The following is a 27,471-nucleotide window of genomic DNA, read 5'->3' on the forward strand; positions in this document are numbered from 1 at the left end:
TACCTTAAAGCCTAGTACTAGCCTATTACCTCTTTTACCCTTTATAATACTAGTCTTATTTATATTCTATTAGTTAGATAGATAGATTCCTTAGATAGTAAAGATATTAGTTAGATAATAGAAGAAAGCCTTAATAACCTTAGGGGAATAAGCTGCCTATTACTAAGTATTAATTACTCTAAATTAGAGGGTTCTAATAAATAGATTTTACTATATAAATTAGGCTATATATTTCTTTCTTATAAGAGGATACCTATTACCTATTATATACTTTACTAGGCCTTTTACTTATTAATAGTTAATATATCTACTAAGAGACTATTAAAGAGTAATATAGGCAGCTAGATTATCCTCCTAGGCCTAAGATAAGTGCTGCCTATCTTTAAAGGCAGTATTCCTACTTTACCTACTAAAGTATTAATACTAAAGTGTTATATATAGTATACCCTATCTATAAGCAACAGCCTAGAGGCTATACTGCCTAGACTATATATCTAGGAGAGCCTATTAGAGCTTATCTTTAGAATATTACTTTATAATAGTTTAAAGAAGGTATCCTAAAAAAATAGCGTTATTTAGTGATAAATAGTAATTATTATAATAGTTTAAAAAAGGTAGTGGTGTTAATAAAGGAGGGGAAATACGGGAATTTCAGGTGGTTTAGATGCAGGGGTGGTTTAGATATAGGGTAGGGGAGTTATAGAGTTACTTTAGTTAATTAATACCTAAATAGCTTAAGCCTTGTCCTACTAGTCATGAAAGCCTAGACCTAAATGCTATCTATAAAACAGATAGTAATAAAACTAAAGACAAGACTACTGCTAAAAGCAAGACTATAATAGGTCTAAGCCCTATTAGCTAACAACTTTACTGTTTAGTAGATAATAGCCTACAGCAGTATATAAAGCAAATTACTTACTAGACTTTACTAAAGGTACTATCTTAGTTATGTTACTAGCAAGACTATTACTAGTATAGTGGACATAGTGTAAAAGATATAGCACTAGTTAATAGTTTACTACATTATTACTATTACTTTAGTTACCTTATTTAAGCTACTAAGATATTAAGTAAAAGGATTGGCACTATAGAATATTAGGAATAAATAGACAAGAACCTTAATAATAAGAGCTATAATAATAGAAATAAGAGCTAGTTAGGTAATATTATAGATACTACGCCTTATGGCCTTTAGATAGCAGGATTTAACCTTAATTATACTTCTCTAGCTACCCTATATATAACTAACAAAAGTGAGGGAGGTCTGTTTAAGGGCTTATATAAGGACTATAATAAGCCGCTATTAAATTATATTAAAAACGCCTTACGCTATTATATACGTTAATCCTATTAATATAATATTACTAACTAGCTAGAGATAAAGCGTATTATAGATAGCTAACTCTTATAAGCTAAAGTATATAGTAAGTAGGGAGATATAAATAAGTAAACAAGGCTTGTATTATAGGAAAATAAATCTCTTAGGTAGAGGGCCTATATAAAGAGGGCCCTTAAGCTTATTTATATAACATAGCACGTATTGTAGCTAATAATAACTACTATATATATATAAGCCTCTTATAATACTAACTTAATAAAAGTTAGGACACTAGGACGTAGTAAGATTAGAAGCGCGTTAGTATAAGGTTTTATTACACCTTACTTCTCTTAATTATATACTCTATCTCTCTAGTATTAAAGAGTGTTACTCTAGAGAAAGTAAACTAGGCCTATAAGTACTAATATTAGGTTATAGGTAAGCTAGATCCCTACTTATATGTTAACTATAGGCTAATAAGATCTAATATAAACCTTAGAGATAATTAAAAAATCTAAGATAATATTAATAGGAAACTTAATAGAGCTTATAATTAATGAAACATCAGGTTAGTTAAGTGCCCTTATAGCTAATAGAACAGCTGTCTTAATTAAAGAGTTAAATACACTAAACGCTTTAATACGTATATATATAATACTTATATAGCAGACTTTAATAGGTAAGAAGCTATTAGTAAATATCTTAGTACTACCTATAAATACTAGGCTTATAATTAATCCTAAGATAGACTAGAATATAATAAGTATATAAGTAAGCTAGAGCTGTTATATAAGAGTGTAAGAGGCTTAGTTACTAATAATAACCTATACTGCTTATAGGAGGCCTTTATTAAGAACCTTTATAACTACACTAATATAAGTGTATATGTTAATAGTTATAATAACTAAAGAATTAATATTAATAACCTATAAATTAAAGAGAGTGCTATAAAGGGCTAGGAGGATAAAGGCTAAGAGGTTAAAGACAAGGGTACTAGTGTAGGCCTTTTAATGAAATAATTAGTAGGCTAACGGCTGGGATAAAGGCGTGTTTTCCTTGCTCTGCTGAATATCTGGAGAAGCCGGCCGAGCGGTCTCTTTAGCAGCATTCTTTGGAATCATCTTGTAGCCTGCGCGAAGAGGAGCAAGGAATGATGAAGACATTCGCAAATTAGGTGTAGGAATGATGGATAGCAGCCTTTTTATTGTTCAAATATTGTCAGTTACTATCCTGCTCAGATGTACACCTATCAAGAGGAGACATATAGCGTGATAAAAAACAAAAACCCTATTTGTTCCTGTTGTACGGATACTGTACCACGCTACCTAAGTTCTGACACATAAATGCCAAGCCTCAGCTCTGGCCAGTTATTAACAAGCTCTACCCCACACCAGCTGTGAAATCGCGTGATTCGGAGTTCAGCTCTCAAATATAGCGGAATTCCATGTGATACGAATGAGTGAAGAAAAGGCTTGAATTGTGAGAAGAAGAATCTCACGGGTGGAGGGCCCATAAAGGGGGCCCTCGAGCTCGTCCATGTGACATGGCACGTGGTGTGGCTGACGGCATCCGCCACACATGCATGAGCCTTCTGTGATAATTTCCCTACCGGAATAAAGGGGAAAATATTTACCCCTTTCAAGAGGCCTAATTAATAAATAGTTATATAATTACTACTATCTAACCCTGACATGTAATTCTGCCACGTTTAACAGTAACATCTAGAAGAGAACAGACTTTACTAAGCAAAAACCTCCGCAACATACCTCCCCCCCGCCACGCAATCCTCCCACCAGTCCTCCTGGCCAACAACATGTGTGCCAATCCTGCTCTCCAGCTTATCCGCGCCGAACAACACCGGCACCAACGTCCGCACCACTCCGTCGGCAAGCCCTTTGGACCCGCAGACGAGCACGACAGCCCCTCTACGCCACAGCTCGACCACTTCGTCCCGTCGCGATCCTAACAGAGCATCATCAACGTACCTACCGGCCCCACCCCCAAGAGGGCGGGAGTAGGCCCTCTCAACCGTTACAATATCTGCGGAATAACCAGACAGCTCATCTCGGTACAGATCGTCGTGCGGACCTTTGCAGCCAAAGAACAACAGCGCCCGGCCGAGAACGGTGCCGTTGCGGAGGAACTCGGCGCGCTGCTGCACAAACGCACGAAAGGGCGCGATACCCGCCCCGGCGCCGATCATGATCACGGGAGTGGAGGGGTCCGAGGGGAGGCGGAACTTGCTGCTGCTGTCCTGGCCCGGGCGGATGGACACATGGACAACGTCTTGAGGCGCGAGGGTGGATAGGAAGTTGGAGCCGACGCCTCGCGTCGGGTTGGCCTGTTGATCAATGATGGAGAAGGTGAGGGTGGCGCGCTGGCCGACACGAGCTGCGGTTCCGGCTGTTGCAGCCATGCTAGCAGGGCAGGAGGAGAAAGAGTAGGTCCGGACTTGCATCCGGGGCAGGAGGGCAACGAGTTCTGCAAGTGTTATGGGCACAGCCGAGGGCGGGAACTGGTCTAGCACGTTGAGCAGGCTCCTGGGGTTCTCGTCGAGGTCTTCTGCCGCTTTGTTTGTCGCCAGCGCGGCCCTGGCCGTGTCGTCGACGGCTAGCTCCGATAGCCTGCTCAAGACCTCGGACCTCGTGATGGCGCGTCGCAGATCCCTCCCCGCAAAAAGATGCGAAGCACGGATGGGCATGCCAAGTGGGAAGTCCGCCCCCCCGCTGATGGCGCCGTTCTTGGCGTTCACGACAATGATGGAGTCGCTGCGGAGGCCGAACCGGCGTAGGGCGCGGTCAATGGTAGCCTCGTCGTTCCGCGGGAGGACCTGTACGTGCCAGCCTGGAGCGTATGTCATATCTGCCGGGAGGATGAGTTCGAGGTGGCCCTTTTCCCGACGGCCTGTGTCTGGGTCCGTGGCCAGTATCTTCGAATCCGATACGGTTGCGGTGCAGAAGCCTGGGGGCGGAGACGGGTTTGTCAACTCCACGTCCGGCGATTCCACCACCGTGACGTCGAAGCAAGCTGGCGATGACCATGATGGTGACGAACCCACCGGATCCGTCCCGGGCTCGCCGTCACGCGCCGCGCCGAGTATTTCACCTGTCCAGCGATCCAGCACCTCGAAAGCATCATCCCTGGCGTTGTTCACCTTGCCCATGGGCAGCAGCCGCACCGCTCCGGCGACCTCGAGCTTGGCATCGAGCAGAAGGGGGATCATGTAAAACGTGGACGCCCAGTCGCTATGGCCGCAGCCGAGCACGGCATATTTGTGCTCGCGGTTCAGGCTGCCGGGTTGGAGTTCCTCGACCCAGCGAACGAACTCGGAGGCATTTGCGGCTGGCTTGCCATGATACGTGCCGCAGATGAAAACACAGAACTGGGGCATATGTCCAACGGCCGAGTTCATGGCCCCTACTGTCGTTCTGAACCCGCGACTGTCGAGGTTAGAAGCCAGGCGGTTGGCGAGGGCCTCGCAGCTGCCCGTGTCCGAACCGTACAGAATTGCGAGCTCTTCTCCCTGGCCCAGGGGCATATCCTGCGACCTGACGGGCTCCTGGCCTTGGGGCTGCCCCCGCCGCAGCTCGTTGTGCAAATCCGTCGCCGTCCTTCCGCGTCTCAGCTTTGCCCTGATTTCAAACCCCTCGGGCTTGATAGTCAACAAGTGCTTGATCTTGAGCTTATATGCCGGGTCGTGCATTTCCAGATCGAAGTTTTTCAAGAGCATAGCCATGGCCAGCTTGGCCTCCTGCCACGTGAACGCCATGCCCAGACATATGCGCTGCCCATTCCCGAACGGCTTCCACGCATTTGGCGGCAGCGCCTCGAATTCTTGCTGCAGCATCCGCTCGGGCCGCCACTCGTCGGCATCGTCTCCGTAGACTGCTCTGTCGCGGTGGATCGGGTCCAGCAGCAGACACACGGCCTCGCCCGGCTCGACAACGTACTTGCCGCCAAGCATCTCGGTCTCGTAGGGGGTAACGTAAAAGGCCACGGCCGTCGGCATCAGCCGCAGCGCCTCGCGGAATACTGCGTCCAGGTACGGAAGCCGGCCAAGGTGAGCGGCCGAGACGGCTTCGGCGCCGATCACGTCGTCGATCTCCTTTTGTGCCTTTGCAAGGGTCTCCGGGTGCGCCAGGAGGTAGTACGTGGCAAAGGACAACATGCCGGAGGTGGTCTCGTGCCCGGCCACCAGGAACGTGATGAGGTTCCGCACGATTTCGTCGTCGTCCAGGCGCTCCCCCGTCTCCGGGTCGCTGTTGTTCAGCATGGCGTTTAGGAAGTCGCGCCGCGATACGGGGTTGCGTCTCCTATGCTCCACCATGCCTCTGCACAGTTCAGTCATGAGTTGAATGTCTTTTTTGAACTTGCGCATTGCCCTCGGGCGGAAAAACCCCGCCCAGTCAGGCAGCATGGCCTGGATGTCGGCCTCGCTCAGGATGGACACCATGTGGCTGACAAAAGGGTGGTGTTGGCCGTCGCGGTAGAAGCTGTTGAAGCGGTAGTCCATCATGCAGAGGGCAATGGTGTCTAGCGTCAGGCGCGTGTAGTCCGCGGCGACATCTATGGCCTGGTCCGGACCGTGACGGGCCCATTTGAGGCACAGCTGCTCGGCGACATCGCTCATCTCGTCGAACATGCTACGGACGCTGAGAGGACCAAATATGGGCTTGAGGATGCGATGCGAGATGCCCCACTGCCGGCTGCCGTGGTGAGCCGTGAAGAGGGCGTCCTGCACCACCTGCCTCAGCGTCGATACGCCGCTCGAGACGAGCTTGTGCCATCGACTCTCGTCACACACCTCGTTCGCAAGCTCTCGTGTGCAAACGCTGATCTCACGCTTTCCAGCAAACACCATTTGGAACACTGGGCCGTACTGTTTCTGGATGGCAAGCATGGATTCAAACGGTGCCTTGAGGTCGAGGTACGCGATGCTGCCGATGAGGGGATAGGCAGTTGGGCCGGGGATATTTTCCCCTCGAGCATAGGGGCAGCCCATGGGCTTCGTAGCGAGGCTGGGGCATTGGTTGGGTCCTTCATGTGAAGTTTCTGCTGTTGCTATCGACATTGAAGTTGTGTGAAGTGGTGGTATTGGGATCAAACAGGAATTGTTCAGAGTATGCCGACTTGTTGCTGAACAAGAAACCGGTCGCTTGATAATAATGCTTTATAGAAGATCAACGAGGTGCACCTTCCACACAATGCCAATGTCTTTGCTCAAATTGTATGGAGGATCTGTATGTAGCCACCTAGGTAGTTAATAGATATATGATTTTTACCTACGTCGTTGTCAACAGCGGAGATGACTGGCTTCGCCCTTCCAAAGGGGCCATTTCACTGCCTCTCGAACATCATGAGGCATTTTTTTCTAAGATTCACCTTATGGCTTGAGACGGAGATATGATACATAGTAACCATCCCCCTTTTGAAGTATTGAGGATAATCCCTGTGTCAGCAAACTTACATACAACCACCGACTGCACTCCGTACATACATAAATGCCGCATAGACACCGTCCCCGGACTCCAGAATCCATATGGAAATAGTATTCATGGCAACTCAGTTGAAAACGAAGAGTAGCCGAGACCAAACACAACCGAGTCAGACAACACCAAGCCCAGCACACAGCCTACTGTTGGAAACCAATGGCTCCCCCTCCCCTAACGCCTGAGGATGACCGGATCACCCACCACTCGGTCCCCATCGACAGCCACATCTACCATTACATTCAGTCGGTCCCGGAATCAGTCGAGCCCCGTGGCACTATCCTCCTGCTACATGGCTGGCCCGACACTGCTTTGACCTGGCGTCACCAGATCCCCCTGCTGACCGCACCCCCACTCAACCTGCGCGTCGTCGCCCCCGATATGCTGGGCTACGGCCGGACCTCAGCGCCCGCAGACCCGGCCGAATACAGTCTGAGAAAGATATCGAGCCACATGCGGGCCCTGGTTAGCCACGTGATCGACCAAGACGACCAGCAAGACAAAATATCGCCGTTGCTACTGGCCGGCCACGACTGGGGGGCTGCGCTGGCCTGGCGCATGGTCGCCCTGTGGACGCCATCACTATTCACCGCCGTCGTCTGCCTCAACGTCCCATACTTGCCCCCGGAGACAGGTCCGTTTGTGGATCTGCATGACTATGTCGCCAACATCCCGTCGCTCCGCTACCAAGTGCAATTGTGCGGTGACGAGGCCGTGTCGATCATCGACGACGCCTCGTCTTCGCACGCAAACCTGCGCGGCTTCATCAATGGCATCTACGATGGCCGTGGGCCTCACGGCGAGGAGGCATTTACTGTGGACGAGGGGGTGCGGCCCGCCGAGGTACTACGTGTCATAGGGCCTGCTAGGTTGATGGGGGAGGAATGGGTGGACTTCTACGTCAGGCAATTCGCGGAGAGGTCGTTCCGCTGGCCGACAAATTGGTACAGGACTAGGGCGGTCAACTACGAGGATGAGAAGGCGGCGGCCAAGAACGAGGTTGTGATCAATGTGCCTGCCATGGTGATTATGGGGGAGCAGGACGAGGCCCTGCCACCGAGCCTGGCTGATGGGATGGAAAGGTGGTTCAAGAAGGGATCTCTGAGAAAGGAAGTCGTAGGGGGAGGGCACTGGGCTCACTGGGAGGCCGCCGAGCGAGTGAATACTTTACTTGAGGGATTTTTGGGGGTTGTTTTGGACGGGTAGACTGCCATCATTGACTCGTGGACCAAATCAGCTTGAAACAAAAGACTTTCCACTTTGCCTGGCTTGTTCAAAGTATCCTTATTCTGGCGCCAGAACAACTTCCTCTTACGGCAACTCCCTGGATTACGAGACTAAGTATAACTAAGTTTCGCTATCTTGGGAACCCCTGCAAACAATATCCTGTTGATAAAAGGGGCTCTTAACGAACTCAAGCTGAGTTTGCGTTAAATTACTGCGCCTCGCCAGAAAAAGCCTCAGCAAACAACAACTGCCGGTGCAGGCCGAATCTGATGTAACATCTTGTTGAATCCAATTCATTTGGTCCATCTAACGAGATTGTCGGTCTGGCGCTCCGGTCATTTCGCCAAACTGTTACGATGGGTACAGCAAGGGCATAACCATTGGAGACCAGGGATTTTATGAGGTCGCAGAATGATAAAGACACGATCCTTTCTCTGCCGGATCTAAACAGCATTCTCGCCGCATTATACACACCTTCTACCTTAGTTGACACAGAAGAGTTGGTCGCTACACGGCCTGGCATGCAAAGTTATCATGGCATACCGTCAGCTTCAGAGGACGATCTCATCTGACCCGTCAGACCCAGATGAAGACGAGACCAAAGAACCCCAAATTCCCGAAGTCAGCCAGGTCGGCAAGCTTGCCGAGTTCTTCTACCTGAGTCTGACGCGCCTCCAAGTCCTTTTCCTCTCAGCTCCTCTAGTACGAGTCCTGAGGGACAAACAATCCTCATCCTCTTCATCATGGTCGGGTCACATGTTCGGTCCCCTCTCGGCCCAAGGCCTCTTCAACTCTCACTATATCGAGCCTATGTTCCTCTGGTGGGGAATGAATACCCGCATCCTCCTTGGCCCATCCATTGGCCGCGTCTCCGTCCTGGACTCGTATGGCAGGACCATGAAGAGCTGTATCAACGGGGCCTCGCACAACTACGCAGGCTCCTACCTCGTCAACGAAATATCCGAGGCCATTCACAGTCTCTGTCTGGACAACCTCCCAGTGACGCTCCGCTCGGGACCGATGTACGACACGGTTCGTGCAGAGCTCGCCACCTTCTGGTCGGCCGACTTTTGCATCCCGACGACAACGGGCTACGGATCAAACTACCTGGCCCTGCCGAGGCTCCTCGCCCTGCTCCGTGAGCGCGGCGGCACTGTTGCCGTCTTTTGCGATAGTCATTGCCACAACTCAATCTTCACGGGCGTCTACCTCGCCATCGGCCGGCTGGGTGGTGTGACCCTTCGTAGGTTCCCGCACAACGATGCCTCACTGCTCGAGGACATGCTTCGTGAGAGCAAAGCCTCGGTCAAGCTGGTCGTGGTCGAGGGCCTCTACAGCATGGAGGGAGACGTGCCACCACTGCCGGCGCTCGCCAGACTCAAGGAGGCGTACGGCTTCGTCCTGTACTGCGACGAGGCGCACTCCTTTCTATCCCTGGGACAGTCCGGCCGGGGCTGTTTCGAACTTGCCAAGGACCGTGGAACGATGTGCGACCAGGATCCTGTAGACATTCGCACCTGCACGCTTTCCAAGGCTATCGGCGGAATCGGCGGCTGCATCGCAGGCAGACAAGAGTTCGCGTCATGCTTCGCCGACATGCCGCCGCAGCCCGTGTCGACGGCCACACTCGCTCAAGCTCTCTGGCTCATCCGACAGCCCAGCCTGGTGCGCCGTAACCTTGCCCGTCTCGCCGCCACGGCCGGCTTCTGCCGCCGAGAGCTGTCCCGGCAGGGTGTTTTCGTTTACGGCGGCGGCGAAGACGCCACACCCATCCTTCCCGTCTGGACGGGTCGCTCCAGCACCTCTGCGCGCTTCTCGTACGAGCTCCGTCGCCGCGGCGTGCTGGCCAGCCCCGTGACCACGCCGGCCGTACCGTTCTGGGAGAGTCGCGTGCGCGTCAACCTCTCGGCCGACTTTGATGCCGAAGATGTCGAGAGACTGGTATGCACCATTGTCGACGTCGCTAGGGCGACGGGAGTAGCGACTCGGTCTGTCAGACGCCAGGCGGCCAAGTTTGCTCCAGCGAGGCTGGGAATGCCCGGGGATAACGAGAACGCGGACAAAAGTGAGGAGGAAGGGCGCGGTGTATTGGAATCAATCAAGACCCTCGTCATCCAGCAGTCGCAACTGCAACCCCAGAAGAGGCCCTGCCCCCTGACAACGGCCGGCCATGCCGCTCGCCGGCGTTACGGCCTCGCGTCGGGCGGCTCGCGTTGGATAGCGGGCACCTTTCCCTCACACGTGGCCGTCGAGAGCCTCATTTCTGCGGCTGTCGGCAGCGAAGCCACAATGACCTTTCAAGATGCGGACGTCTCGCTCGCATCCACTATCGCCGCGTTGGCGCGTCCTTTGCTCGGTGCAAAGAGACATGTCATGCTCTTCCCCGCACACCCGGAAAGCCACCTCGTCGAGGACGGGCTCTTGCTGATCCCGCCGAGTGCAAAGGGAGAAGGCCGACTGCGCGTGGTCCGCTACGCCGATCTCAAGGACCTAGCCCACTGCGCGATCGAAGCTGGGACTGGGCAGACCTGCCTCACTATTTACGTGGAGCTGGCCGGGTCGACGCCGGCAGCCGAGCTCGTGCGTGCGTCCCTCAGCCGGGTTGCCCGGTGCGTCGGAGGCAAGACGTCAATCACTGTGCTTGTGCGTGACGCCAGGGTACCAGCGGCGACATCCCGGCCGGACCTCGTACGCATCGACGAGGTTGTTCCTCGGGATGAGCGCATGCACGCCCTGCTCTTTGGTATTTGCGCCTCCGCCGACGTGGAGGTGGGATACCTTACTGGGCCAGAGAATCTAATCAGGGAGCTGCGGTACACGAGCCGCGGTTACATGTATACAACTTCAGTACCGCCTTTTGTGATGGGTATAATAGCCGCTGCATTGGAGAGCACTCTGAGCAAAGAAAGTACTGTGTATTAGAAGAAGAGATATATATTAGAAAGGTGTGCCTTGGGGTATTCAGTCTGACGAACTGGCTATACCTAAGAATATTATAGATGTCAGAGGTGTAAGCCTTTAGAAATAGAACGGCAGGGTATAGATACTTTTGAAATAATTGTAGAGGTACTTCGTAGAACGATTAGTAGCAGCCTTATTATCATTGAAATATTGTCAGTCACTATCCTGCTTATATGCCAGCATTAGCTCCGGCCAGTTACTTATAAGCTCTACCCTGCACCAGCATACCGAGTGCTGTATGTGTTACGTTACTAGGTATAACTACTGCTAAGCACTAAGAGCCGTTTTGTATTAGTGAGGTGGGTCTGCTTAGACCAACGTCAAGAGGCTGCCCTAAAGCATGTACAACACATTTGATAACTTCAAGGTGTATACTCTAGTTATTAACTCTTTTAGATAGGCGCCCTTTCTTAGATGGCTAGAAAAGAAACAATATTGCGTAATTTGTCAAATAACTCCGGATAGATAGGCATCTTAGAAACTGAAAAAGTAAGAAGTTAAATAACTAATAAGGACCTTAGCTGTAACATATGATAGATGATACATGCCCATGTCCTCTCGACGCCCTATTACGTGACTAGTCTTATGACCCCTTAAGATATTGAACCAATTAGAAATTGTATAATTATGGACACCCTCGCATGAGGCATTATTATAGCGGCAAGATCAGGTATGCCTCAGCCTGATTTCAAAGATCTTAGAAACAACCAACAACGTTGCCCTTAATTCTTTTCAGAGTTGCTGCCACAACAGTCTTAGGCTGTGATAATAGCTTAGTAGGCCCATCTGACCGCAGGGTCAGACTGAATCACTAACCATGACCGACCCCCTTAGTATTGCCACCGGCCTGATAGCCTTGATTCAAGTAACTGCCCAGGCGACCATCTATCTCAAGGATGTAAATGATGGCGGCAAAGAGCGAACGAAGATGCGAGATGAGTTGCGCAGCCTGACATGTCTGTTGGAGATGATCCATGACCGTGTCGAAGAGCAGAGAGAACCCGAGAACGAAGATGGCCTCAACCCTGCAGCGATGGCATACTTATCAGGCCCCGACGGACCTCTGGAAAGGATGAAGGTTACAATGGAAGAGATTGTGTCAAAGTTAGCACCCCAAGCTGGGTTCCGCAGGCTTGCACAACCCTTCAAGTGGCCGTTTGAGAAGAAGGATGCTTTGGAGCTGTTTGGGGCGATGGAGAGACTCAAGTCTCATTTCACGCTTGTTCTACAGAACGATCTATTGTAAGGCACAGCTCCCAGAGGCCCTTTGAAGCGGCTGACATGTCCAGGACGATCTCGAACCTCACAAACGAAAAGGTTCACCAGGTCAGCAGGCAGCTCGAGGACCTGGGCCTGGAAGGCAGAATTCAAGAGGCGGATAAGATTCTCTGTTGGATCAGCTCAACTTCCTTCCGGGCCAAGCAAGCCGACGTATTGCAGAGTGTCCAGCCAGGCACCGGCACATGGTTCCTTGAAGCTAAGGAATACTGTGACTGGCTTTCGGGGGACGTCAATATGTTATGGTGTCCCGGCATACGTATGACACAGACCACTCCGATACACCTCAATGTGGCTTCTTTCTGACATAAAGCATAGCTGGTGCCGGGAAAACTCGACTGGCGTATGTTGACAAATGAGTGACGTCTTGTCGAACAATTGATTGCTAATGAAACTAGGTCCTTGGTTATAAAGCTCTCGAGGATCAACTTGATTGTTCCAACGATCTTGTGGCATATGTATACTGCGATTACAATCACCGCGAGTCTCAGACTCAATCGGCAATAGTTTCCAGTCTTTGGAACACATTCTTCAGAGGACAAGCCATCCAAACCTGCCTGAAGAGGTCAGGTCGCTTTACACAAAGCACGCCCAGAAAGGAACTCGTCTCATGATCAAACAACTTTCCCGAGTCTTCACTAAGCTCTTCTCATCGCGCGACAAAATTTTTGTCGTTATAGATGCTCTTGACGAATGCGCGTCTTCGGACATGGTGGCCCTAGAACTGGTCAGTGTTCTTCAGGGGCTGGGTGATAATGTGCGTCTTCTACTCACCTCACGTACCTCGACAAACTTTGAGGGCTTCTTCAAAGACGCCGCACGTATAGACATCAAGGCTAAGGATGAGGACGTACGGCTATATTTGGAAAGGAAAATTCCGAAGCATCCCAGACTGGCGAAGCACGTCCGTGCTGATCCGAAGCTGTAGGACGACATCATCACAAGCATCGCCGAGAGTGTTCAAGGAATGCAGGTAACAATCTCAGTTTGATCTCGTAAACGAAGCAGCTGCTGATTTCTGTCTTCAAGATTCCTTCTGGCGACGCTCAACTTGGACTTTCTCTCCCGCAAGCTCACGCGCCGAGATGTTCGCTCTTCGCTTTCAATCTTGCCCAAGACGCTCGACGCAACATATGAGCAAGCACTTGAGAGAATCCGTACCCAGGCGGAAGAAGATGTTGAACTAGCCGAGACAGTCATTTTATGGATCCTCTGTGCCCGACGACCGCTGGGTGTTAATGAGCTCCAGCATATGTATGCTATCCATTTGCGTACCCGTGATGAATATGAAAACGAGGAGATGATCTTCCTTGAAGATGAGGACCTGCCACCCGAGGATATCGTCACCGGTGTTTGCGGTAGCTTTATCGTAGTTGACAGCACCTCCAAGACAGTCAGCCTGGTTCATTATACGGCCCAAGACTGTCTCAGCCGCACGTTCGGAAAACATCTGGATAAGCCGCGACTGGAGCTCGCCAGAATCAGCCTGGAATACCTGCAGCTTCTCAACTTTCATGAAGGGCCCGCCTTATCAGACAGCATGATGGCTGAGCGGTTGGACAACTTCCCATTTCTGGACTACGCGGCAAAATACTGGGGAGCTGACCTCCAAGAGTCTCAAGTCGAGGATTTCTGGGGATATGTCAACCGCTTTTTGTCAAACAAAGCTGCCATCAACGTAGCAAGTCAGGTCTGGAGCCTCCCTCGTTACAGATACGCATATTGGAGCAACGAGTTCCCGAAATATGTCCCTGCGATAGTCCTCGCGGCTTCATCCAAAATACCCATCGTATTAGAAAGACTCGTGGGGCAAGGAGAAGGCGTAGAAGGCTGTGGCAGCGACAGGGAAACCGCGCTCATCAAGTCAGCTCGCCTCGGGCACGAGGAGAACATCAAGGCACTGATACGGCTCGGGGCTGACGTCGCTGCTACTGATATAGCCGGCGAAACCGCAATCGTTGTTGCAACTCTCGCTGGCAAGTCATCTGCAGTAAAAGCCTTGATCGATGGAGGTGCCAACGTAAACACGGTCACGGGCACGGCAGGCTGGTCTCTCCTTATGTCAGCAGTTTCCAGTGGCAATATCAAGACAGTGCAGCTGCTGGTAGAATCAGGCGCTGACGTTACGATACAAACCAGCTGGGGAGAGACGGCTTTGAGTCTGGCAGCCCTGAGCGGGCAAGAGGCCATCGCGAATCTTCTCTTGCACTCAGGGGCCATCCTGCCACTGAACTGTGCTGGGAGAAGGGCGACACTGCAAGCTTCAAGAAAGGGATTTTCGACTCTTGTTAGCAGATTATCATCTTTTGGAGGCGATCATGGGGCTGTGGTGGATGCTGGGATTCCACGTGGGCCCTTTGCAGCCCCGCAGCAGCTTGCCCAGATTGCAGAACTAGAAGAGGCACCAACTACTGGGATGGCGGAGTTCGGAAGTAGTTTCGGTCTCGAACTTGATGGGCTTCCATACGAAAGGGGGTTCCATAGAAGGTACGACGTTACAGAAAGATTAGGTAAAGGAAGCTCGGCGGAAGTATTTTCCTGCGTTAGAAGAACGACAGGCGTTTGGTATGCGGTTAAAATATTTACCGCCAAGACCAATACCACCCTTACAGAGACTGGGGGCCTACTGCAAGAAATCCAAGCCCTGTCCAGCTTGAGGAATCCCCATCTGGCAAATCTTGTTGAAGTTCTGGTGTCAGATACCATGGATCAGCTTTGCCTGGTTTTGGAGCTTGCGCAGGAGGGAGACCTCTTTAGCTTTGTGGCTACAAACAAGAAGCTAACCGAAAAGGAAACACGAGGTATTTTTCGTCAGCTGTTTTCTGCTTTAGAATACATTGTAAGTACAGTTGTTACCTCTCTGCCTACTACATGTGGCCTATTTGCTGAAAATAAGACGTTCCTCAGCAAAACGAAGGATGGATTCATCGAGACATTAAACCTGAGAACATTCTCATGCAAGGTGGGAATAGTACCAAACTTGGGGACTTCAACCTTGCGGTGAATCTTTCAAGCCGGCCAGATCAGATAGACAACGTCCTCTGTGGAACTCCAAGCTGTAAGCTCCTTTACGTCTCCCCACCGCTTGAGATCTCCAGATATAGCTAAACGGTTTCTACAGATGTTGCCCCTAAGATACTTGTGATTCAAAGTGAGAGACGATACAGCTATCCGGTCGACGTTTGGTCTGCTGGGGTGGTGCTCTATATTTGCCTATGCGGGTTTCCCCCATTCTCAGATGAGCTCTACAGCCAAGACTATCCACACACCTTAGGACAGCAGATCAAGTCAGGACGCTTCGACTACCCATCCCCATGGTGGGATTCAGTAGGAGATCTAGCTATTGACCTTATAGACTCGATGCTGCTGATTGACACAGCGAAGAGATTTAGGGTGGAACAGTGTTTGCGTGATCCTTGGATGCTGGTGCTAGACGTCTAAGAAACCAATTCAGACTCTATCCTCTTACCTAGTCCTCCTATTGTCTAAGATACTACTTAACATATTCTTCAAGTCATTTGTTTTAGAGACAAAAAGGTCACTAATAAGCTATATAACATTGCGGTTTGCCCTTCACTGATGACAGGATTGAAGTCTCTTTCCACCATGTATCTGCTACGTAACTACCCCCTATCTAGGCTCATAGTGTTGCTGGTCTTTGGCGTTATGTGCCGCTCTTTATGTTCTATACGACTGTAATTTTTGCTGTGGCATTCGGTCAGATTGTTCTGTCGTGATGGCGTGAGCTCGTTGGAGCCAACTTGGCCGGCATATGGGCAAGTACTGTGGCCGCTTCCATTAGCTGCGTCGGCGCGAGTGCCTGTGTTACCGGTCATCACGCCATAACTATAGACAATATCGGGTCGCACCAGTAGCCGGCGTTGGAACGTTATCTAGCTGCATTTCATATTTTTCTGAGTGGGAACTCTCCTCGGCCTAAGACCAAGCTGTCTGTAGTTGTTCTCCGCGGTATGTGATGGTGCACTTGCCCAACTGTGCATCGTATGGTTGGGTTTGTACCTCAGCAATAGGTCACCGTAGCCAGTCCAATGGCTTTAGTCATCAGGGACACATTACCGGTCAGTGTGTAATAAACCAGAAACACTGAGTCTCAAATTCCCAAGCCACATGACGATGCTGTTCATCTTGTTGCATCTCAATTTCATTCAAATCATCATATCCCATTCACCAACTTCTTCACTTTTTAGGTGGTGCTATTACCCTCTGAATGTTTGTCTATGTATCGGATGCGCTCTTAATAGAAAGCTCACTTCGTGGTCAACGTCCACAAGACTTGGGACCTCATCCAGTGTCTATGCGAGTACACCGGCCGGTGTACTAAACCAACTAGTTAAAGATCTCGCGAACAAATCTCCCCCTCGGTAGCTTCTGCTCCCAATCGTCCACTGAATCACAGCCAGTCCTTGCAGCCTTCTTATCAGCCTCGAACAGGATGGGTCCCATGACCCTAAACACCGCATCAGACATTCTCTTAGTGCCACAAACGTAGACGACAGCGCCGGCATCCCATAGCCTTGTCAACGTGTCTTGACATTTACAAAGACTATCCATTACATACTTGCATGGAGCCCCTGGGTCACGGCTAAACGCGCGGTGAACCTCTACGACCCCGGCACGCTCAAAGTCATCAAACTCGTCGCGGTACATATCGTCGAGGGAAGCACCACGACAGCCGTAGAATAGAAGAGCCGGAGCGAGCGGGGAGCTGGCGGCGGCCCGCTCCTGGACGAAGCCGCGGAAGGGCGCCAGCCCGGCTCCCGCTGCCACCATGATGATGGGTGTCATCGACGGGTCCTCGGGAGGGCGAAACTCTCGCGGTGCCGGGTAGTGCGACACATGCACGAACTGGCCGGCATGGACCGACATTAGGTAGCCAGTCGCAAGGCCGCCCTGGGAGATGCTCAGTGTCAGGTCTCCGTGCCCTGGAAGGCGAGTTGGAGAAGACGATAGCGAGTACGTCCGCGGACGCATCTGCGGCACCATGGTCAGGAACTTTGCGAGAGGCAACTCTACGCAAGGGTAACTATCTAGGAGATCCAGAACGGAAACGTGCTTAGCGCGGATCTCGCCTTCGTAGCGGTCTTCGGACGACATCTCCATAAGACGGCTTCTCGTCGCTTCCTCGGTGACGGGTACTGTGTCGGCCAGGGCCCGCACGTTTCTCTGGCTGGCCGGCTGGCCAAGCTCGACGTACATGCCAAGTAGATCAGCTGCCGAGATGGGCGTGTCCACGGGCAGGCCCGACGGCCTTGAGCTGCTGATGGTAATCACCGCGTCGTGATCGAGTCGGAACCGAGACAGTGCGCGATTCACTAGACTGGAGCTGTTCTTGGGCAGCACCTGAAGTCGATCACCGGTCAGATAGCCAATATTGGATGGCAGCCTGAGTGTCAGATGGTGCTTCTGTGGCACGCCTGGCTCCGAGAGCGGGCGAGTCTCTGTCACCATGGCTTGAAAGAAGCCCGGTCGAGTCGCCAGTCTTGCTGGGCCACCCAGCGTGAGCTTGAGATTCATGTCTTGCACGTACGCCGGCTTCACGCTATACTTTTCTCCCAATGCTGGCCATAAGCGCTCCGTAGACCATCTTTCGGCGTCCGGGAACAGGTCTGCCGTTGCCATGTCGGCGTATTCGGCTTCTATCAATCTCGAAGCTCCGGCTTTGTACATTAGCTCATCGACCATCTTAGGCACTCTGTTATGCGTGGCTGGCCAATCGTGGTGACCTATGTCTCAATCAGCGGGGCATAACCAAGAGAGCTCGTAAACCCGGAACCATACCGAGGCCAAAGACGCAAAATCCAACGCCCTCAAGGGCCCCCGAGGGCAGTTGTCCCAGCCAATCGATGAATTCATCTGCATTATCGGATGGATGTCCATTGTACGAGGCCGCAATTATGATAATTGGCTGATCCTTAGGCAGCTTGTCCTTGGCCGCGTTCATTTCCACGACAGTATCTGCCTTAAACCCAGCCGCGCTTGCGCCTTCGGCCAGCCAACGAGCTAGTGCCTCGCCCGTGCCTGTGTTGGAACCATATAGGATAGTCATGGGGTGGCCTGAGATAGCGTCAATCTTGGTGTTTCGGCCTCCAGGAGTCGTGTTTTTTCGGGTTGCTGAAACAGTCTCGTGTCGGAACAGATCCCCCGGCTTTTTGTCGTGACGCAGCCGAGCTCTCATCTTGAAGCCTTCCGGCTTGATCGTCAAGGTCTGCTCAACCTTGAGCGTGTAACTTGGATCATCCATTTCAAAGTCAAAGTGTTGGAGCAGCGTTGCCATGACCTGGCTTACCACGTCAGTGAGAGAACATGTAAGAGAGAAAAACTGTTTGTTCCGGCACACACGCACCATCAGAGCCTCCTGCCAAGCAAAAGCCCTTCCTATGCAGGACCTCGCACCGTTACCGAAAGGCTTCCACGCGTTGGGCGGCAGATTACTGAACTTGTCACGCTCCATCCGCTCGGGCCTAAACTCGTCCGCGTCCTCGCCCCAGACTGCGGGATCCCTGTGCAGCTGGTGGAGGACGATGACGATGGGGTCCGATTTGTTGACGACGTACTTGCCACCGAGCACCTCTCCGTCTTTCAGCGGCCTGACGTGGAAGCCCGGTGCGGGTGCGTGCATGCGGATGGTCTCCTTCAGGACGGCATCGAGATACCGCAGCTTTTGGAGATGCTTCACCGTCATCACCTCGCCCTCGGCGAGGACTGCGTCGACCTCTTCTCGGGCCTTACGCATCGCACTAGGGTCCTTCAGTAAAAAGTAAAAAGCAAATGACAAGAGCCCCGACGTGGTGTCGTGGCCGGCAATGAGGAACGTGTGCAGATTCCACATGATGGCGTCCTCGCTGAGCCTGTCACCCGTCTTTGGGTCAACGCCTTGAATCATGAGATCCAATAGGAGCTTTGAACCTTGCCCTGGCCCGGCGGCTCGCCTTTTCCGTATGATATCGCGGCAAATGTCAGCCATAGCTTGGATGTTGGCTCTGTATTCGGCATCTGCCTTGTAGCGTAACTTGTTGATGACGGCAGGAAATTGCGCCTTCTTGTCCGATTCAATGAGAACCTTGGAAAGACTCTTCACGTACAGATGCATGTCGTCATTGAGGTAGAAGCTGTTAAGTCTGTATCCCATGGCGCAGAGAGTGATTGTATCTACTGTGAGTCGAGTGAAGTCGTCGACTACATCGATGGCGGCATCAGGACCGTGCCGTGCCCTGTCGCCAATGTTAGTGTTTTTTGTTTGCAAGGGCTCGGTGGAGCAGACTCGATGCTTGCCATTTGAGAGCCAACTGCTCTATGATATCGGTCATGCCGTCAAACATCTCGTGGACCTTAATTGGACTGAAGTTTGGGAGCAGAATGCGGTGTGCGACCCCCCACTCATGGTTACCGTGTTGAGCTGTGAACAGCCCATCTCCGCCTGCGTCTCTCAGATGATGGAGGGCTCCGTAAACAACCTTGCAGAAGCGACTCTCGTCGCTCAGTTCATTCGCCAACTCCTGCGAACCGACGATTATCTCCCGCTGCGAGCCGGTGTATAGTTGAATGATTGGTCCTATTCTCTTCGTGAGCCATGCACTTGTTTGAATTGGCTGCGAGTCGCTGACCGTAAACTTTCATCAGTTCAATGACAGACTTCAAAGTGTCGTTTATGTCAACATCGAAGACACTGCCGATTAGAGGCACCGCTAATTCTCTTCAGCGCGAAAACTCATGGCACGGTAATACTAGGCCTCTTACGCGGTGGCCCGGGAATAGGGACAATGCCGTCGAGCATTTCTTCGTAGCCCTTGTTGGCCTTCCATATGAATTGAGTGATCCATTGGAGCCACGAGACTTGGGGTGAGTGACGTGTAGAAGGCTTTGAAGGGCAATCCATTGTGATTTAGACCAACTCATTCGTAGTAGACCGCAACATACATGTAGATGTTAGACGGGCATCATGGAAACTCATGTTATAAGAGCGAAACAAAGACAGCATACGGGAAAACTTTCTCGTTCGATAAACGTTCGACGGATGAGCCATGAAAGATAGATCGGCATATGAGCCATGCCTGTCATAGCCGGACCGGAGGACGGAATCCGGACCCCGGCTCGGGAAGGATTGAAGGCCGGGATCCGGTATGCGAAAACAACAGCCAGCAAGACTGTCAGTAAGCGAAAAGCTTGCCGGGAACGTGATGAAATTGTTATTCTGTTGGAATTTCCTAGTACTCTGGACCTGCTAGTGCCGCTTGTCAATATTCGCATCTCCGTTTTCAATAAGCCCAGCGCCACAACACAAATTCCTTATAAGTCGAACACGAAATCAGTGCTCGTGGTGGGTGCACAATTATTCAACATTGCAAGTTTTCTTTTCCTTCATAATCAAGGGACTTGAATAAAAAATGACGGCTCCCGACTCTAAAACCATTCGCGACCTCAATGGAACCTGGACTGTGGTATGCTGACCAACACCCACTGTTCTCTCCCTCTAGGGGCTGATCCATAGACCTAGAACAGATCCTTATCAGACGACCTGTCAGAGACTCTAGGAGCGGTTAGTCTTCGACAATAGATATCTGGGTGGCAGAACCTTTTTTGTTAACAATCGCATCGTTACCAGCAAGGTCTTAGCTGGATCACCCGAAAAGTCCTGACGTCTGGGGGCATAAGCCTGACCATCACGCAGAACAGCCTGGCATCTCCAGAACCTGGTGCCTCAGTGATCTACCAGTTGTGCCAAGAGCAGATAGTGACCCCGGGAAATTTCAAGAGCGAGGACATCTACCTGCTGGACGGTGTTGAACGCGACCAGAAAACGCAGGCATTTGGAGCCCTCGTGACCATGGTCAAGTTCGTCCCTATCGAAGAGGGCCGGGACAAGGAATTGGCAAAGAGGCTCCGCGATGGCGGTGTTGAAGAGGTTATTGAAGAGTTTAGCACCAGCAAGAGGGGTGGTTGGTCGACTTTGACAACTTGGGCCGTAGAAAATATCGGCGGAGAAAGACGCTTCACTCAGTCTAGCATCACCGAGAAGAGCGGGAAGAGCGTCAAAGCGCGCCTGGTATATGACTATTGTGGATGAGCTAAGCAATGCCGACATGAAGTAGTTAGCTTGAATGACCGACGGCGAATTTCACGAAGGAGACCTCAAGTGTGATAGACGCGTATAGATTACCAGTGATACTTCAACACGAGAAACCATCTTCATGTACAAATGTTAATCTGCCTTCTTGGAAAACCTTTAGTCTATCATATCCATGAATATTGGGACTCAATTTACAAAGTAAGTGCTTAGACTGCGACTCGATAAGATAGTATTTCTTTCCATACCCGAGCCAGATGCTGCCACTTGAAAAGTCTTTCGTCATGTGAGCCTGACTTGAACCAGCAGCCTTGACTATCAACATCTAGTGAAGGCATGTTCAAAACCGAGATATCTGACGTATATCCTTCACACTCGGTGTTAGACCGGCATTCTGTCCTCCCCCCCCCCCCCCCCCCCCCCCCCCTGTCCATCAGTGCCCAGTGATTGTCGTGGATTCCGGAGCCCGGCCACGGATTCCCGACACCGAACTCAAAACGTCGGGACACGCTTGATTACAGACAGTTCATGACAGTACAATTAGTTGAGCAAGCAGTATAAAGCCATCGTTTAGGTACACCATCTCCTTGTTACTGTCCTGAACAGCAAGCCAGCGTGCAAAGCAGACCTTTCCTGACACCCTTGGCTTCGACGTGCATAAGCAAGATGAACGCAACGGCAGACGAGTCAGTCTTCTCACAGATTGCCGAATGGAATCAGGCTCAGGAGTTGAGAGCACCCAAAACAAAAGGCACCTTCTACCGCAACCTTGAAGAGGCTCTCGACCTTCGGCGCAGCCAGCATAACCTCATCACCCTGCGCAAGCGCAAAGACAACATCGACTTCTCCTCCAATGACTTCCTATCCCTGGCCACGTCCGGACAGTTGCGTGAGGCTTTTCTTGAAGAGCTAGGTCGCTTCCCAAACTTTCCCGTCGGCAGCACGGGCTCGCGCCTCCTGGATGGCAACAACGATTATTTTGAGGAGCTGGAAGCCGAGATTGCTGAGTTCCACGGCGCGGAGCGCGGTCTTATCGTGAACTCAGGGTTCGAGGGCAACAGCGCTATCTTCTCGTCAATTCCGCGCCCCGGCGACGCTATCGTTTACGACGAGTTGGTACACGCGAGCGCGCACGAAGGTATGTCTCGTTGCATGACCGAGATCAAGAAATCGTTTCGACACAACGATGTCGACTCCTTCCGCGATTCCATGGAGATGGTGCTCGAGGCACATCCGCTCATCCAGCGCGGGCAGCGCAGCGTACTCGTCGCCGTGGAGACCGTCTACAGTATGGACGGCGATATCTGCCCGCTGGGGGACATGATCGAGGCTGCTAAGGAGGTATTGCCGCATGGCAACTTCCAGTTCATTGTCGATGAGGCACATGCCACTGGGGTCATTGGTGAAAAAGGAGCTGGTCTTGTCTCCGCGCTTGGCCTTCAAAAGGCCGTCGCGATCCGCCTCCATACCTTTTCTAAGGCTTTGGGGGCATCTGGTGGTAGGTTTGATAAGTCCCTATCTTAAATGCGGGCCTTTGGTTGACTTTTACACCTAGCTGCCATTCTCTGCAATGATACTGTGAGGACGATGCTAGTCAACCACGCTCGGCCGATTTGCTTCACGACGGCTGCTTCGTTTCCCACCTTGGCTGCCATTAAAGCAGCTTACCGGCTACTCAAAACGGGAGAAACAGAGCTTGTGGGTTTATTCATATTCTAAAGGAAAGCCTGTTATCTAATCACATTGACAGGCTCGAAAGCGCCTCAACGCGCATATACGCCTCTTCTACAAGAGCATCACGAGCAACTCATACTACAAGGAAGTGAGAGATGCCGGCATCATCGATATACCGCTAGCGGACGAGTGGGAGTCGCAGTCGATACTGTCCCACATCGTTGCTGTGCTTACGCAGCCGCGCCATAACTATTTTCTCTCGATCCACCTGCAGCTGCTACGATTCTGGGCCTTCCCCGTTGACCCGCCAGCAGTGCCGAAGGGCACCAACCGCGTTCGCATCGCGTTTCATGCCAGCATCACGGATGATCAGGTAGTAGGCCTGGCCAATGCAATCTGCGAATGGGCAACGGAGATGCTTGAAATCAAGAAAACTGGCAAGGAGGGAGCCCTTCCCACCGCTGCTCAGCAGGTCTACAAGATCACCTCTTTGACACCACGTTTTGACCAGTACTCTGTCGAGTGTTAATCGGCGTCTTAAATGTCGGCATTATACGTATTCGAACCGCAGAATTTGAACTGGGGTGGGCATTTTCACTCCCTTGTGGTGATTAACTCGAGTGGCCTTGATTTGTATTTGAGTTGTGGGGATCTCTGAGCGTGGTGATGAGACTCGGCGCAGTTGGTTTTTCTCTCTCTTTGCGCTAAACTTAAAGCTTCGTTCCATCTTACGGAGATGCCTTATGAGATAGTTGTTGAAGGCAACGGTCTAGAATAGCCGCTATACAACAGTATCTCTATTATTTGACGCCTACATACATGTCACGTTGCTATTACACTTTAATTTGTTGTCTGGTTGGTTATAAATAGAAACATTTGTGCTTTGAGCTTGCTCTCCCGTTGTGTTTTAGCAATAGCAACAATGTAAAAGCCACAATAATGTGCAAACTTAAAATCAAAGTGTCATATGAGCCCCCTTTCGGCGCCTAACTACTATCAAGTTGCATTCCCTCCTGGGACGGGGCTTTTGTCCGTATGTAGCACGTTGATGCCAAGGGACACTTCCAGTGACTGAGAGGAATCGATTGCAGCAGGCTGATAACTTGTTAAATGATATTTCTTGACCATGAGACGCCTCATCACGTGGGTCGAAGCAACATACTCATGATAACGGAGTTTAATCAGCACCGTTTTCTCCTCCGCTTTCTCTGCGTATATGACTTAAGTAAGTATATTGGCTTGCGCAAACCGTCTTCATCGGCAATCTCCAACTCCATCACCGGAGCAGTACGTTTTAATTCAGAATACTCTGCGTCTCTGACCTGAGGTAAGTACAAATGCCTTCCCTGGCACCGTCTCTAATGAGCTAGTCTCCCGAGTAAGGTGGCTCCATCTCACAGTCTCGCATATGATTGAGGTTGTCTGCGAGGTTGAAGTCATCCCACAATCCCCTTTCTTCGCAAGCTGGAATCCCGTCCATCGTTATGGCGTCGTTGTCCCTAGAAAGGGCCGCGAAGGAGTTGGCACCGCTCCCCCACATGGCCATAAAAGTGTCTAGATCCTGATGCAAAAATGACTTTTCCTGCATAAAGGCATCCAACTCGGCACCCCCATCCTCCCCGTCGTACCTATACATTGGCCCGTTTCCGTGACGATCTTGCGAGCGACCCTCTAGTAGATACAAGTTTGGCAGCGTTGATTGTTCAGGAGATCCAGAGGCTTTGCTGTTCAGGATGTTGTGGGCAAGGTGTACTAGAATCTGAACAAAACTGCAGAACCTGACCACATACGAGTTCTTGGTTGCGAATGTAGACATGTTTTGCAGCGAGGTCAACAGGAAGCTCAACAGTTCCAAATTAGCCGCTGCAGACTGCAAGGTCTCGGAATTTTCAAATTGACTGGCGAATTGAAAAACCGCGTTCGCAGGAAAAGATGCGACAAGCCTACGGGTGGCTAATTAGCTTTCCAGACGTGTCTCTTGTCATTGCCGGAAAGAAAGTACCATGCGAAGCTGTGGTGTTGGTCATGTTTTGACGTATTGTTCCACAGCTGTTGCAGCAAAAGCAAGCTGGTCTGACAGTCTTGAATAAGAGAGGTCTTGGCGTCTGGATCACCCACTGATGGCCACATGAGTCGCATTCGCGCATAGTGAAATAAAATGTCCAGCTCCAGCCTTGAGGAGAACGGAAACTGATGGTCGGCCTTCTCGGAATCTTCTGCGTCAAGGTGGCAGGTTACTCTCCAATTTCCAAGTTTTGCCTTGATGGCCTTCGTGGTGATGTTGATCTGGCCCGTGGTGTCCGGATAGAGGAGTCTGTATATGTCATCCTCGATCTGTGCCAATACGAACTTGGCGTCCATAAGCGAGGGGCCTTCACCTGGGAGTCTCGTCATCGCAGTCGTCGTTGATATCGCATTGAAGGGGACGCTGGGCGGCGAACCAACATTCCAGCAGATGGCTTTGTCGAGATAGTAGAGACACTTGAGAACATTTTGTCGTTCCAATATTTCCTCCGGGCTAAATTTTGATGGTGACAGTGATGATGTTTGAGTCTGATACAAGCCCATCGACTTGGCCACATGCGCGGCCAGCGTCAACGTGAGATTCGAAACGTCTTCGCAAAGACACATTTGAGACACATAGCACTATTTACAAATTAGCCAAGTACACAGCCATTCCCGTAGGAGCACGGAGAAAAAGAAATTTTTCAACATACCAAAGATAAGAGAGCCTGAACGTTGACTAATCGAGGACTCAGTAGCTGCTCCACTCGTACCATCGCCCGGTTTGCATTTTCAATGAACGATTGGACGAGTTCGACGTCGATGGACTCTATTGTCAGGTCAAGATTTGATGCCGAACTGTTTTTCGCCCGAGAATGCAGCGCCTTGGCCATCAGGGTTAGGAGCACCATGTTGTTGGCGCAGACGACGAATGGCTTGTTCGATGCGGGGCTTGACTCCCGCCGTGAAACATTCATCAAGCGGCGGAAGCCATCTTTGGTCCAGATCGGAAAGTGAGGGTTGATTACATCGAAATAGTGATCCATTAACGACTCGACGATCAACATCGGAGGTTCTTTGATCATGGATCCATCATTTGTGTTGGAGAACAGTGGCTGCCTTGTGTTGTACCCGAGCTCTTTGATCTTCTCGCGTACTGTGGCGTTGTTGCTTCCGGTTCCTTCGGGATCTGGCATTGAAACCTCATCAATGTTGTGAATCAGGGACAACAGAGATGTCGGACCAACGCAGCGCTCATTCCCCTGCGCATCATGTATGACGTCGAACTTAACCGTGGATATATCGGACGTGGAACTGCTGCTGGTGCCGCAACCGCCTTGGTTGGATCCAGCCTCTGAAGAGCTGCCGGTTCCATCCGGCGGCAACGAAATCATGTCCTCAAGACCTAGGAATCCAGATCTGCTTCTCACGACTGAGTCTAACCGCTGAAGTGATTGTTGTATTCCAGAAATATTTCCTTCAATGCGCCGAAGGCGATCACCCATTGTTGAGATCGACTTGTTCCTGGATAACATTGAGTTAGCCAATTGACCACCAGCACCCAAAAGGTGTAATCCCATTCGATATCGGTAGAATGCCATTCGCAAGCAGGGTCTTGGTATGACACCCAAGGATAACGATGGGTGAGCGAGGCACGTAGCATCGACATTACAACACAATTGCGAACGCTCATCACCCCAAGTAAAAGATTCTTGCCAAGTAAGTTACTCACAGTGCAACCGTCTGATTAGGTTTCTTGCCTTGCCCAGACCAGTTACAGTCCAGATTCATTCTTTCGCAGTTGGAACAATTGGGACGCTCTTTACCGCAGCGGATCTTTTTGAGTCGACACTGATCACAAGCTTTTGATTTATACACGTCATTGGCTGCTGTTGGCGACGAAGCGAGGTGTCTGTGTGCAATGAATCACATACCTAAGTGGTCTCTGGTCTCCGACGACGAGTCCTGCTTGTCCGCCGAGACTTTTGTTAACGAATGCGAACGCTTGTGTTTGCGGATGCGGGGACGCGGGGTCTCGGCATCACTTACCTCGCTGGGGCCATCGCGAGACCGTTTTTTTTGTGACATGATGACGACCTATCAGGACTTGTACATTGCCCAAGTAAACAATAATACGCCAAGTATTACAATTCACCGCTTGTTCAGTCGCATCAAAAGCTTGGGAGACCAAAGGCTGGTACAACCCGGTGGAATCGGGACCTCTGCACCCTGACTCTTATAGCAGAAGCCGTCTCCCTTGAGCTTTTACTACGGCCTGCATCGTCCTCAAATAGTTATGTATGTACAGGAAATGTTGTAGGCACAAAACCTCAGCAGGAGGATTCCGTGCGGGCTGTAGTTGCTTGGCTTAACTCTTGGTACAATCCCTTCAAAGGCATTGTCGACAGACATCCCGCGCAATTTTCTGACCCGTA

At 50.9% G+C, this 27,471-nt stretch overlaps 9 protein-coding genes across 9 annotated transcripts; 6 read left to right on the forward strand and 3 right to left on the reverse strand.

The window, feature by feature from the left end:
• Positions 1-3,059: 3,059 nt before the first annotated feature.
• GLRG_11426 (cytochrome P450) lies at positions 3,060-6,389 on the reverse strand (the record flags this gene model as incomplete). The annotated part of the gene is made up of 1 exon (XM_008102110.1): positions 3,060-6,389. One exon carries the CDS (start codon positions 6,387-6,389, stop codon positions 3,060-3,062), a length of 3,330 nt encoding a protein of 1,109 aa, XP_008100301.1.
• Positions 6,390-6,966: 577 nt separating this feature from the next.
• GLRG_11427 (uncharacterized protein) lies at positions 6,967-8,013 on the forward strand (the record flags this gene model as incomplete). The annotated part of the gene is made up of 1 exon (XM_008102111.1): positions 6,967-8,013. The coding sequence occupies one exon, from the start codon at positions 6,967-6,969 to the stop codon at positions 8,011-8,013; it is 1,047 nt and encodes a 348-aa protein (XP_008100302.1).
• Positions 8,014-8,568: 555 nt separating this feature from the next.
• On the forward strand, positions 8,569-10,956 carry GLRG_11428 (aminotransferase class I and II; the record flags this gene model as incomplete). Its single annotated transcript, XM_008102112.1, has 1 exon — positions 8,569-10,956. One exon carries the CDS (start codon positions 8,569-8,571, stop codon positions 10,954-10,956), a length of 2,388 nt encoding a protein of 795 aa, XP_008100303.1.
• Positions 10,957-11,812: 856 nt separating this feature from the next.
• On the forward strand, positions 11,813-12,241 carry GLRG_11429 (uncharacterized protein; the record flags this gene model as incomplete). The annotated part of the gene is made up of 1 exon (XM_008102113.1): positions 11,813-12,241. One exon carries the CDS (start codon positions 11,813-11,815, stop codon positions 12,239-12,241), a length of 429 nt encoding a protein of 142 aa, XP_008100304.1.
• A 1,572-nt stretch (positions 12,242-13,813) lies between these two features.
• Positions 13,814-14,709, forward strand: GLRG_11430 (uncharacterized protein; the record flags this gene model as incomplete). Its single annotated transcript, XM_008102114.1, has 2 exons — positions 13,814-14,334; positions 14,664-14,709. The coding sequence occupies 2 exons, from the start codon at positions 13,814-13,816 to the stop codon at positions 14,707-14,709; spliced, it is 567 nt and encodes a 188-aa protein (XP_008100305.1).
• Positions 14,710-16,620: 1,911 nt separating this feature from the next.
• GLRG_11431 (cytochrome P450) lies at positions 16,621-20,170 on the reverse strand (the record flags this gene model as incomplete). The annotated part of the gene is made up of 6 exons (XM_008102115.1): positions 16,621-18,017; positions 18,073-18,571; positions 18,638-19,505; positions 19,567-19,846; positions 19,899-19,979; positions 20,032-20,170. 6 exons carry the CDS (start codon positions 20,168-20,170, stop codon positions 16,621-16,623), a joined length of 3,264 nt encoding a protein of 1,087 aa, XP_008100306.1.
• A 508-nt stretch (positions 20,171-20,678) lies between these two features.
• On the forward strand, positions 20,679-21,358 carry GLRG_11432 (uncharacterized protein; the record flags this gene model as incomplete). The annotated part of the gene is made up of 3 exons (XM_008102116.1): positions 20,679-20,732; positions 20,789-20,830; positions 20,897-21,358. 3 exons carry the CDS (start codon positions 20,679-20,681, stop codon positions 21,356-21,358), a joined length of 558 nt encoding a protein of 185 aa, XP_008100307.1.
• A 666-nt stretch (positions 21,359-22,024) lies between these two features.
• On the forward strand, positions 22,025-23,561 carry GLRG_11433 (aminotransferase class I and II; the record flags this gene model as incomplete). Its single annotated transcript, XM_008102117.1, has 3 exons — positions 22,025-22,856; positions 22,914-23,056; positions 23,109-23,561. The coding sequence occupies 3 exons, from the start codon at positions 22,025-22,027 to the stop codon at positions 23,559-23,561; spliced, it is 1,428 nt and encodes a 475-aa protein (XP_008100308.1).
• Positions 23,562-24,398: 837 nt separating this feature from the next.
• GLRG_11434 (uncharacterized protein) lies at positions 24,399-27,099 on the reverse strand (the record flags this gene model as incomplete). The annotated part of the gene is made up of 5 exons (XM_008102118.1): positions 24,399-24,975; positions 25,035-25,678; positions 25,750-26,560; positions 26,769-26,948; positions 27,086-27,099. The coding sequence occupies 5 exons, from the start codon at positions 27,097-27,099 to the stop codon at positions 24,399-24,401; spliced, it is 2,226 nt and encodes a 741-aa protein (XP_008100309.1).
• Positions 27,100-27,471: the final 372 nt, after the last annotated feature.

The sequence above is a fragment of the Colletotrichum graminicola genome (genome assembly GCF_000149035.1).
Source record: "Colletotrichum graminicola M1.001 genomic scaffold supercont1.87, whole genome shotgun sequence".
In the NCBI taxonomy this organism is placed as follows: Eukaryota; Fungi; Ascomycota; class Sordariomycetes; order Glomerellales; family Glomerellaceae; genus Colletotrichum; species Colletotrichum graminicola.